Raw genomic sequence first — 13,214 nt, 5'->3', positions numbered from 1 at the left:
AGATTTATTTTAATGTTATCTTTTACAGAGTCTGATGTCAGTTTGCCAGATGCAAGTGTCAGTTGCTTAAATGAAAGTATGGGACATAGTAGCACCACAAGCGGTGATACAGGTACAATTTCTTTATATTCTAGCAAGCCTGAAATAAGATGTGTGGGAGCAAGCACATGGGGTGTTCTGTACCAAGAACAAAAGTTTCATTGTGAGCTCCAGCCTCGTCTGTAAGCTCTTTGGGGCAAGGACTCTATTTTCACATAACACAGTGGGATCCTGACTGGGGCCTGTGGGCTCTTCCATAATATAATGTGTAATGATATGCGATGTTGTGCCATAAAGTAATTCATCACTTGCCTTTTCTTCAACTTCCCTCAAAGTAAAGTGCATCCCAGAAAAGAGAGCCAGTTTGTGCTCAGCCCCTGAGTAAGACAGTGAGAGGGAACAAGTTTTAGCAGCACTTTGACAGGTTATGTTTTGAGGGATCTGATGGCTAGGGACAAGATTTTTCAGGAGCAGCTGTGTGACTTAGGAGAACAAGTTCCACTGAAAATTAGAGAGACTTGTGTTCCTAAATCACTTAGAGCCAGCTACACAAAGGTATTTAGGCACCTACATCCAACATTTAGGCACCACTGACATTCACAAAACCACTGCTCAGCTGCCACCTGTGTCCCCATGGCACCTAAGTTTCCACTAGTCAATGTTTGCAAAGCTGACTAATTGCTGATACCACCCCACAGCTAGCCAGCTCCTCAGAGCCCTAGCCCAAAGGGCCCGAAGCAAGATTTTCAAACTAAGAGGGGGAATGCCTTGGGCAGGGACTTGAACCAACATCTCCCCCATTCCAGCTGAGTGCCCTAACCACCAGACTGTTAAGTATTCTGGGGGGTGGCTCTCTCAATCTCTCCTGTTGGGACTGTTCCATTTAGTATAAATCACTAAATATTGATTGGGCCAGAGAGAGACTGATTTTATAGCCCACTGGTTAAGGCACTCACCTGAGAGGTGAGGGAGACAGGTTCAAGTCTCTGCTCCAGATCAGATAGAGTAGGGATTTGAACTTGGGTCTACTGCATCCCAGTGCCCCACTCACTTGGCTATTCTTGTGCATATGCGCTCTCTCTTCTTTTGTCCCCCCCCCCCCCCCCCCCCCCGATTTTTTTGTGAGAAAGATCTCTGTTTTGAGGGTGGCACCAGCCTCTGGCCCATCAGTAATGGACTTAAGGCCAAGATCAATAGGAATTAGGCACCTAAATAACTTTGAGGCTCTGGGCCCTAAGCCCTGCCCCTTTCCTGTGCATTTCATTCCTGGCTAGTTTAGATGGCTCTCTGCTCAGCTTGCTGGTTTCTGAGGATCGCCTCCTTAGGTGCCTCACTCTCTCTATACAATACATAGCCTAGGCACCTAATTCAGGGCTGAGAATTCAGGGTGCCTAGGGATTAAGCAGTGCAACATGAGCAGAGCAGTGCCTAAGTATCTTTGTGGATCAGATCCTTAGCCACTTTTGCAAATCACACCGTAGATCTTGCAAATGGATCTGCCTATGCAGAGCTCTGTTGCCTTCAAAGGGAACCCTTTTGTCTTTAGGGATCTAGCGCTATTAAAGTTTGCCTCTCTCTCCCCTTTGTGTGGGGGCTGGGAACAATCTGGGTCTCCAAATATAACCAGCTGACACAATCTGTTTAATAAAACCAACATATGGAGTTCATGAAACCAATATTAATAATATGAAACCTTCATAATTGCGCTTGATCCAACACCAACTGAAGTCGACGAAAAGATTCCCATTGACCTCAGTGGGCATTGGGTCAGGCCATTGTGATATATATGTTCAAAATGTACAAACATTAATCACTCAAGATATGGGATAAAAGGTGGGGTTTTAAATTTTTTTATTAATGTGTTAACTTGTTGAAGGTGAGCCCTGGGGTTCACCAGGACCAGTTAACACTTGTTAAAATTCAGCTTGCTCTGTTTACAGTAGGGTTTTTAAAAGATGTTCATTAAAATATGTTTGCTAACACAGTTCTTTAAAAACAAACAAACCATAGTTTATTCTCATCTAGCAAATTTTGTGAAGGCCAATATTAGAGCTAAGGAGAGAGAGACCTCTTGCTAATGACAGAGTTTGGTATTTTAAATGAGTGTCAAGGGCTCTGTAATACTGTCATCAGTGGTTTACTAATAGTGTTTACTGTAGTGAAGTTTGTGTCCTTCACTTACATTTGATGGCAATTTGATATTCAAAGATCATTTCTCTTAAAAAAAAAAATAAAATTAATAAATGGAGGTTAGGAAAAGGATGCAAAGCACGGAATACTGATCGTGTGAGTAGACCCAACACAGCAATTCATATGAGCCTTTCAGGGAAACAGCTAACTGGGAGAAAAGGACATAGCATAAAGGACGTTCTTTAAAAATTTTTTAAATCTATATGTTTATCAAAAGGGAGGAAAAAAGATACAGAAGAAAGAGAAATATTTTTCTAAAGCGGTTAGGTTAGTTTGAGGATTTCAAGATATTGAAAGTTAACCAAACAGACAGGTGATATGGTGCTAGTTTCAATATGATTATTGGATTTAGCCAAGCAGAAAGCAAACAAATGCACTTCCTCAAAACGGAGCAGTAGTAGTTAGATGACTACAGCCAAGCACTCTCTGGTGTGAATTTTCCTTTGCTCAGATAGTACTGCACTCAGATTAAAAGATAAAACAAGCGAAAAACACTTAGAAATGGAACCTGAATGTTTCCATCAGCAGTCTTTTCTCAAGGTTCATTAAATTCTGTTAGTTTAGTTTTATTTAATGGAATCAGATACAAAAAATGCGACACATTAGACACAAAATAAGTAACAGTGATGTTAAAAGCCCTGCAATTCTTCGTCTAGTGATCTCATCAGACAATGAGAGCAGGGTTTGGGGTTTGTTTTTGTCTAGTGAAATAGTGTCTTTATCTTTGCTGTGGAATGTAAGTACTTTGAGAACATATACAGAGAGTTCTATAAAAGTATGGTTGAAAATAAAATAAATCTTAAATGTATATACAATAGTGTAGAAATAAGTTCTGCCTTTTAAAATGCAGTAAGTTAATACACATCAACTCAGGACTTGATCCTGTTCCTGCTGTCTTTGTGCTGTGAGATTAGCACTGAGCCCATAATGTCACTCAGATTATGTCTACACTGCAAACTGAGGTGTGATTGCACTATACTCATGTTGCTAGCCCTCGCTGCTGCATCTACGCCACTCTTTTCAGCCATGCTAGCATGGATAGGCCTGCCTGTGCTGCAGTCACACCTCAGATAGCACTATAGACATACCCTTGGGAGGCAAGTGAAGATGGGATTGTAGCATGGGTAGGCATACCTGTGCTAGCTTTAATCTAGCTAGCCTGGGTGACAGCAGTGAAGCCGTGGCGGTAATGTAATTCATGTGGGATTATACATATCAATGAAAGGTTAGTAGTATTTCAGGAGACGTAGATTTCCAGAATCTTGCCTACTTATTATGGACCAAATCCTTGGTCCTGCACAAAGCCCAAATAAATGGGATTTGTGAGGGGGGGATTTTGTGGCGGCTGACTGAATACATAGCAGCAGTAGAGCTGTACAAAGGCTGCTACCACCCCCGGGCTGCCTTAGCGTCTCCAGTTACTATACTCCCTTCTCATACAGTGGTTTTGGTGGTGGATTCTCAATTTGTGGATCATGCAGCGAAAAGCTTTGCTTCATGCTTAGACAGACATAGTCCTCACAGAGCCCTGTGGTATGCAGAGATTGTTTCCTTTAACATCCATCAAGTAGAACTATACTAACTCACAGCATTCGAGGACTTACTTCCACTGCCCCTACTTGTGCTGGAGGATTTGGCTCTATAGGTGTTAAGTAATAAATTAACATATAACTAGCTTTGCCTATTTCCTGATTATGTTTATTCTGAACAAGCCTCTGACTGAGCTGCTTTTCAACCCAGGAAGTTCCTTAGATGAATTAAAGTAAAACTTTTGGACATGTCCAGTTATCTACGCCAAACTTTTCTGTTAGTATAAGGGAAATTGTTCAGATTTGCACAAGACAAAAGCAGCTACGTGGAGAGGTCTTTATTTTACTCGGAAAACATATGTCATATTTAAATTTGCATTATATTTAAACTTTTCACGTTATTTGTAGAATTTGCTGGTGATTTCCTCTATTCAACCGTTGTATTTTTCCATCCTCTTAGATGAGGACGATACGGACAAAAGAGCTTCCCCTGAACCAGAGCTGATTCTCAGAGATTACCAGATGGAGGTTGCAAAACCAGCACTGAATGGGGAGAACGTTATAATATGTCTCCCTACAGGCAGTGGTAAAACCAGAGTGGCTGTTTACATTACCAAAGAGCATTTGGATAAGAAGAAAAGAGCATCAGAGCCTGGAAAAGTTATAGTACTTGTGAATAAGGTATCCTGTGCCATTATAACAGGAATAGCAGATTAAAGCTTTTTGCATTATTATAGAAATGTGCGGCTGGAAGGGACCTCAAGAAATCATCTAGTCCAGTCCCTGAGCTGAGGCAGGGCCGAGTATACCATGTTAATATTGATCTTTTAAATTGAGCACAAATTATAATGCCAATAAACTCTTTGAATTGAGCTATGTTTAAGAGGACACTGATCCAGATTCTGATCTCCATTATGCTGGTGTAAATCCAAAGGATTCCCATTTACATCAGTACAACTGAGAAGCTAATCTGCCCTATCAATTATTTAGAGAAAAAAAATTACCGTTATCTGTGTTACTAAGAACAGTTTAGATGATTAAAATTGAAAATATTGTTTAAAAAATATCAAAATGTATGTTTCATCATTATGATATTTTTATACCTGAGTTTGATAATGAAGGCCATCTGCTGGATTTTGCTTTTCTTTGTAGCAATTTTTAGCCAGTTTTGCTGAGTGGTTCTGTTGAGGAAGAACAAGTTTAAGTTTACAGCACTGCAATGGAATGTGTAAATTCAAACTGTTCTCACTGACATTTTAAAATACTATACAAATATTTCTGTTCCCATTAGACTTGTGTAAATTCTACAAAAAAGTACAGCCTATATACCCTTAACTTAAAAAATATTTAAATTGTCAGTGTGTCTTTAAGATCTATTTGTTAAAATATTTCTCTAGAGTTTAATAAAATATCTGTATTAAAATTTTTGGTGGATAGATTTTTTTTTTTACCACATTATTAGGGGCATAAGAGGGGGGTGGGAAACATGCCCCTAAATAACTAATTAATGAAACCTTTGGAAGATTTTTCATTCCTGATGTAAAAATCCAGTAAACCCACTCTCATAAAAATATAGTACAGTCCTTAGTACAGTACTTTGCCATTGGGCATTTTCCACTGTCTCTGTAGCACAAAATACAAGGTCTGTAGTATTATAGGCATTAATAATTCTGTCTAGATTGGGGTATATTCTCCTCACTGTGCATGTACTCTGTATTCTATTAATGCCAATGGGTATTTTGTGTGCTTAGAGAAGAAATTTACCCCAAAATATGTAATAAAAGTATGGGTGTATCCGGTGTGACGAGCTCATATAAAAGGCCAGGGGATACTGTTACAGAATAAATACTGGTTTACACAGAATAGAAGTTTTTTAGCTAACAATCATTTGATGTATGATATGCATTTAATAGAATTAATTCTGCGTGTCCTGTGTAGTTCAAATTCTTCTCTGGAAACTTTTATTCAGGTACCATTAGTGGAGCAGCATTTCAGAAAAGAGTTCAACCCATTCCTGAAGCGCTGGTATCGGGTTACTGGATTAAGTGGTGATTCTCAGCTGAAAATCTCATTTCCTGAAGTTGTAAGAAAGAATGATGTCATTATCAGTACTGCCCAGATCCTTGAGAATTCACTGCTGAATGCAACCACAGAAGATGATGAAGAAGGTGTCCAGTTATCAGGCAAGTTTTTCACTCTATGTTTTCTTTGGGGGACTTAACATGTGGTTCCTCTCCAGAGAGTGTCAGTGTGAAAAAGGCATGGTGGGGTTCCATGCTCATTGTTTCTCACTGCTGTTTTTCTAATTGCTAGCCTTGCAAACTCAACCTGGGCTGTGAGAGTCAAGATGGATTCTTGTCCTCTTGTGCACCATCACCAGGAATAAAAATTTTGGCAGCCAAATTAGACAGAGTGATACCTTTGCATCTCCATTCCCTTCAATGTGTTTGCCAAAGTGAACGGACTGGAATAACAATTCTGTGGATGATGCAAAAGGGAATAGAATCCAGCTGACGCAATTTTAGCTGTATTGATCCATTAGCAATGATGGACAAAAAACAGTAAGAACTTTATTTTAATTAAGTAGACAAGACTGAATACAGAATAGGAACCACTTTGTTGAGTAGTAAGATATCATTTTTACATAGTCACTTTTCAAAGCCAAATTGTACTTGAGTCCTTAGCTGTTATATTCCTTTACACACACACACACACACACACACATATACACACACACACACACAGAGAAATGGGATTGCTCCACATCACAATTCTGTGAGGTGGGCAACTATAACAATATCCCATTGTTGGAGAAACAAAGGTCCACAGAAGTTAAGCTACTTGCCCAAATTAATAGATGGATCTGTGTGGGGAATGGGAAGGAATTCTCCTATTTCCCAGCAATAGACCAGCCATGGAGGTATAGCAAGGGCCTGACTCTATTGACTTTAGTAGGGCCACGATTTCACCCAAGCTGTGGATCCTGCCACATGTGTTAGACCAATAAAATAAAAACCAGCAGGATCTTATTAAAGGGAAAAAGGCAAAATACCACATTTATTGTGAATACAGAAAGAATCATAGTAAGCAGTTAGTTATAGCTATAACATTTCATTCAATCTCATATTTATTCACACATTTATTCATACACACACACATACAGGTTCTGCAAGGTTGTTATCATAGTTACCAGCCTTAGAGTTGCTCATGCCAAGCCACTGGCCAGGTGGCCTGGACATGAGGAGGGAGCAGGGCCTTGTCAGATGCTCATCTGATGCTCCTGGAAGTTGGTTTGCAGAATCAGACCCCAAAGTTCTCACTTTCTAGAGTCCATTTTTATAGAAATTTCTTCCTATGCCAGTCTATGGGAATTGCTTCATCATGCTGTTGCTGAATCAATCAGCAGATAGCACATTCCTGATGGCTCCGTGCTGCTAGATGTTATCTTGTTCTTTGGTTCTCCCATTCTTGAGGCTGTTGGGTGGATTCCAGTCTGCCCTCTGGGGGGGTCCTCTCGTTATTTCCACTTGACGCCTTCTTCAGCCGATGGACACTGGATTCTTAGGCTGGCACCTCCCTGATCATTCAGTTATTATCCACACCAAGCATCCATCCACATACATCCTCTATCTCTATTTTAATCACAATTGTTAATACAACAAAAGGGCGGGGAGTCTCTGGGTGCTGTTTCTGTTGTTACAGAGTATTGCTTTGAGTCTCTCTCTGTGTGAATTGCTTTGAGAACAGACTCTGTCTTAGAATGTACTAACGCAATTAGCAGCTTGCAAGTTTCACACATAGAGGGAGAGAAACAGTACCAAAAACCAAGAGACCTCTTAATTAGTAATACCCTGGAATTTAAACTATGGGGAATCAAACTCATTTGTGATTTTAATACAGAACTTCTTTAATATGATCCAATGCATGTAGTCTCCAAATCATGTGCCCCATTTCCATAGGAGAAATGCACCTATTCTGGTAGGCTAGGCCCCTCTGAATAACAACAGTAATGTCCTCCAAAATATACAGGTTCCAAGTGGAAGGGCAAAATAGGTATTATAAGAATCCAATTCAGGAGACTCTGAGAACCTGCTGGTACTATAGCAATAGTCCTGCAATACTTAGGGACAAAGCAGAATGGGCTGTGCACGAGCCCATTCTGACCTACTGGGGCACTGTGTGAGGACATACAGATCTCCTCAGTGAATATGTAGCACAAAGCTAATCTCCTTTCCTAAGGTAAAGTGCCCGTTGTTCATTCTCCACATCTCCTCCCTTGCTCCTCATATTTTCTCATGATCTTTTTAAACAGAAGTCTTAAATTTCACTCCACTGCCTGCATATGCAAATAGAACAGGGAGATGTTTTATGTCTGTGATTGCCACCCTGTGATTTTAAAATAGTACAGAGCATCCTTGACACAGTCCCTTTTCTAACAGTAGAGTACTTCATGCTTCTGCTCTGCATTTTTGTAGCAGCATTGCCAGTTACGGAGCACCCCTTCTTGGCCAGGGGTGCTTCTGCAGCACCTTCACTCTGTTTCCTCTCTTTTGGGTCCCCTGTGGATCTCCCCACAGCCTTTCTCAGGACTTCCACCAACCCCTTCCTGGGGCTGAGTTAATAGCCAAAAGCAGTTCAAATGGTCTTCATTGTCTCAAATATAAAGTTCATTACAGCAACACAAAAGTTCATGCTCCTCTCCAGTTATTCTGCCACAGGTGAAACTTTTACCCTGCCCCAGACTGTTTTTCTTGGAGCTGCCGATCATGTACTTCCTAGTGGGAGCTCAGCATTCGGGTCTGGCTTCCTTCTCCATGGTGGTGCATTCTCTGTTCTGAAGGAGAAGGCAGCACATTTACTGCCCTTCTTCAGAGAGCTTCCCCCCGATTTCCTGGGAGAGAAAGGAGCCCTGCCCCACCCTACATTACAGGGCTTCTGGTCCCTGCCTTTTTTTATTCCAAAGTCTCTGGAACAGGGTCTTCCAGCCACCTCTGGTCTTGAAAAACAAGCAAACAATATCTAATTATCCTCAGTTTCCCCAATTACAAGACACTGGTGACGATACAGTAACTTAACATTTCTGTATTCTTTCCAGTGTATCTCTTCTGTATATAGCTTTCCCTCCTCCCCCTCTTTTTTTTTTTTTTAAAGGGAAAAAACCTCTGTCTACTTGGACTGTGAGCTCCTTGGGCAAGGCCATCCATTCCTGAATGTCTGGAAAGCATTTAACACATCATAGGTGCTCCCATAAATAAATAATAAAGCACAGTTTGTTGAACACATGGTTAAAAAAGTGTGTTTCTGGGGTTCATTCTTGCAACAACAAAAGGCAGTTTATATAATGTAAAAAAAATACTTTGCACTTTAATAGTGCTGTTTCAAACAGATTTCAAAGCACTTTGCAATAAATACATAAACACAACCCTCCAGGGATATTGCATGAAATTTACTTTCTTTTAAAGCAGATATATTTTAGATCCCAAACAGATTGACAGGGTCCCTTTTCATTAGTGGCATGGTATCCTTTGCTGTAAGAGGATTGATTTACTCCAGTACTGCATTCAAAGGAAATCTTAATCATTTTGTACTGGATGTGTTTTCCAGACTTTTCTCTCATTATTATTGATGAATGTCATCACACCCAGAAGGAAGGCGTTTATAACAATATAATGCGACGTTATTTAAAAGAAAAGATGAAAAACAATAAATTCAGAAAAGAAAACAAACCCCTGATTCCACAGCCTCAGATCCTGGGACTAACTGCTTCACCTGGCGTGGGAGGGGCAAGAACTCCTCAGAAAGCTGAAGAACATATTCTGAAAGTAAGTAGCCCTTAAAGCTGCAAATCACCAAGAGACTATTATTCAAGCAAAATTCCTATTGAAGTCAGTATTTTGCTCTAAATGAATCCCCTAATTTTTGGTGAGTACATAGGCCTGATTCTGTAAACCTCATAAGTAAGTTGTCCCTTTGAAGTTAGTGAAATCATTTGCCTGAGTAAGGATTTGCAGGATCTGGTAAATAGATAGGATTGGCTTCACTTTATTATTAGAAACCTACAAATCCTATCAGTGCTCTGAAAATTGGAAAGTACTGTCATGTCCTGTAGGAACATGTTGTTTATTAGATGTGTTTTTTAGAGCTGCTGAGGCATACATTTGTGTGGGTTGAAGAAGGTGGGAAACAATCCAGTAATACTTAAACAGGCAGAAATTGTTATGTGAATAGAACAATAAGCAAGCAAAGGTGTAAATTTCTAACAATTAGAACTTCTAATTAGGTAGGAAGAATGGGTAATTTGCATAAGATGATTCTGGAGACAATGGCCAACTTCTGCTCTTATTTACACATCTGTAAATCCTGTGTAACTCTATTTTAAATGGACTCCATTGGAATTATATTGGTGAAACAAAAAGCAGAATTTTGCCCAATGCCTGACTGCAATATCTAGGCGAGCCAATTACTGTTGAATAGACATACCCTATAAGAAGCAGCTGTGTTGTCTCAGCCAGTTAGAGTAGGAAGAATTATGAGGTACTTTTTAAAAATACATCCACTTGATATCTTGGAGAAAACCAGAAAAAACTATATTCATCATCTGTATTGAAAACTTAGTAAATAGGATGTTTGTTTTTGGTTTAATTTTTGTTGAAGAAATATTGCAATTCAGATTTCTAGACTCTTGCAAATAGATTGCTACTGCTGATGTCATTTGTCCTTTGTTTTCTACATTCATGAAGATATAAATGTTTCCATTTATCGTCACTGAGATTAATATAATAGAGAGAAAGTATTTTCTTACTGAAAACCTCAAAAGTGAAAAAAATCTCTGTCTGTGCAGTTAACAGGCAAATGTCTACATGTTTCATGTTCCAAAAAGGTCCAGGTCCAGCTGTGTCTTTTATAATTACACTCTGAAACCCAATTTCCTATATTTCACTTTATTATCCTACGTGTATCCAAAGTCTTTTTGATCTTGATTTTTCATGTCTAAATCTTGACGTACTTTTTTTTTTCTCATCTCAAATGCCCATTTTGCGATCTAAGCTGATAGTTACATTTGTTTGCTTTTTGTTTGTTTTCTCTGTACAGGAAGGCTCATCTTCGATTTACGGTGTGGTTCAATTAGCTTATCTCAGATGCTTTTCCCACATATCTTTACATTTTGCACAACTGTATAGGATACATAGGATGTGCACACTGTCTTTTTAAGGAAGAACTTAAATTAGATCAGATACCATGTTAAAACATGTATATAAATAAAGAAGGCACAGTATACTCATCCAATTGTTTATGTAGAATAACTCATAAAATATATGAAAAGTAAAACAAAAATCTTTCTCCTTCCAGATTTGTGCTAATCTTGATGCATATAGACTCATGACTGTTGAAGAACATGTCCCCCAGCTGAAAGATCAGGTGAAGGAACCACATAAGAAGTTTGTGATTGCAGATGACAAAAGAAGGGTATGATGTTTTGTTTTTTGTTTAAGTACGTTCATCTTTAAAGAGGTATTGATAAAGGTTAAGAGTCAAGGTTTTTTAGGTCAATATTATTGCCCTGTAGGTTGATAGTGATCCACAGTATTTCTACTCATCCAACAATAAATGAACTCTTTGCAAAAAGAAACAAAATTTATATATGTTGAAATTAATGACACACTGTATTTCTGTAGATGAATGTCAAGTTTAATGTAAAATTTTTCTTTCCTTTTCAAAAGGGCTTTGGTTGCTCTTATATTTTTGAGATAACAGAAAGAAGAGTATTAATTTTGGGTCATAGTTAAAGTTGTGTTTTGAGGAAACTTGCATTACTTTATACTCATTAGAAATGTATTATGTGAACAGTATAATATTTATGATGTCCTTAGCTATTCATTTCCTTGGCTTTAAGTGTTTAGATAAGCAAGTACCTTCAGCAATCTTAATTGTTTTCTGAAACAAATTTTTGTTTTAGGAATTTCCTGTAGACAATATTAAACTGAAAAGGTCAGTCCGTTTTTGTTGCTGACAGAATAACGATTGTAAGTTTAATTACTTTTTATCCATGTGCTTTTAGGATCCCTTTAGAGAGAAAATTACAGAAATCATGACAGAGATTCAAAATTATTGTCACTTCAACCCAACATTTGAATTTGGAACTCAGCCCTATGAACAGTGGGCAGTTAAAGAGGAGAAAAAAGGTATTAAAAATACTTTAACATAAATGCATCATGATTTTGGACTTTGAGGGGTGTTTTAACCATCTGTGTGTGCAGCCATACAAACAGACACAGATACAGATGTGTATATATATGTTCTGTTTTTAGCTGCAAAACAAGAAAACCGTAAAGAACGTGCTTGCGCAGAGCATTTAAAGAAATATAATGATGCCCTGCAAATTAATGACACTATCCGAATGATCGATGCATACAACCACCTCAATAACTTCTATAAGGAGGAGAAAAGCAAGAAAACAACAGTAAATGAAGACGATGCTGATGAACCAGTAGCATCAAAACTAGATGAAACAGATAAGTTCCTGATAAAGTTATTTTATGGTGAGCATGCAATATACGGTGATACTTAGTAAAATCTGAAATCCATGCAGCTGACTAGTATACACTGCTGACGTAATATGTGATTTGCATGGGTACTTATTAGTTCATAGACACTTTTATGGGATTCAGTGCTATAGGGTTTGTATGTCACAGTATACTGTATAAAATATATTAAACACCCTGTCAGCATCATATGATATTTTCATGTCTAATGGTATAGTCCGTTATACGAAAATATATTCTCATATTCAAGATTTTGCATATTTCTAATACAAGCTCAGGAGATCATTTACTGCATATCAACCAGAGTCTGTCAGGTACTTGAAGTTTCTGGGGATTGATAATTGTGAAACATAGTCTCTCATGTCTAGGTCACTGGTGTGAATCCAGTCTAGGTTGATGACTGAAACTTATTGCTGTCAGATGGTGGTTTGATGGGCTATGCGAGGTTCTTCATCCATAATCATTAAATCCTCTGCCCTTCTTCTCAGGCTGCCAACAAGAACAACAGTGATTGCTAATTGTAGGGGTGGTTCTGTCATGTGGCTAGTTGTTTGGTAGTCTCGGCCTGTTGCAGCTAGACTAACATTTTTTAGTGCAATAAATAAGGCACGCTATGCTTCTGATTAGTTATGGCTCTTTGAATTCAAACCATTGTGCCAAAAAAAACCACACACCATATTTTTACTTTTCATTCAGAGGAGAAAGTTCTGATTATTGTTAATATAATTACCATAGACCTCACTGGGAACAGGATCAGACCAACTGAAAATTTGGACCAAATCCTAGTTGCCTTCTAGAATTTAGAAGTGTGTGTTGTGTTGTGTTGTGTTCTTTGTTGCTATAAATACAAACCCTCTGTGCCTCCACCACCACATATGCACACATCATAGAAAGCCAGGAAAAATAGCTTCCT

At 38.7% G+C, this 13,214-nt stretch overlaps 1 protein-coding gene across 5 annotated transcripts in view; it reads left to right on the top strand.

The window, feature by feature from the left end:
* IFIH1 (interferon induced with helicase C domain 1) overlaps window positions 1-13,214 on the top strand; it is a 50,969-nt gene that overhangs the window by 26,838 nt on the left and 10,917 nt on the right. For all 5 annotated transcript variants that reach the window (XR_006284881.1, XR_005227355.2, XM_043525266.1 and 2 more), the window contains 7 exons: window positions 29-112; window positions 4,219-4,439; window positions 5,728-5,941; window positions 9,363-9,580; window positions 11,109-11,225; window positions 11,818-11,941; window positions 12,068-12,298. Coding sequence is in view for 3 of the 5 variants with exons in the window: in XM_043525266.1 (XP_043381201.1) it covers window positions 29-112; window positions 4,219-4,439; window positions 5,728-5,941; window positions 9,363-9,580; window positions 11,109-11,225; window positions 11,818-11,941; window positions 12,068-12,298 (1,209 nt within the window). In the remaining 2 variants the exon portion in view is untranslated. The remainder of the gene's footprint in view (window positions 1-28; window positions 113-4,218; window positions 4,440-5,727; window positions 5,942-9,362; window positions 9,581-11,108; window positions 11,226-11,817; window positions 11,942-12,067; window positions 12,299-13,214) is intronic.

Source organism: Chelonia mydas, chromosome 11, assembly GCF_015237465.2.
Source record: "Chelonia mydas isolate rCheMyd1 chromosome 11, rCheMyd1.pri.v2, whole genome shotgun sequence".
NCBI classification, from domain to species: domain Eukaryota; kingdom Metazoa; phylum Chordata; order Testudines; family Cheloniidae; genus Chelonia; species Chelonia mydas.
Note: the sequence above shows the minus strand (reverse complement) of the source record. Positions and strands in the feature narration are given on the sequence as shown.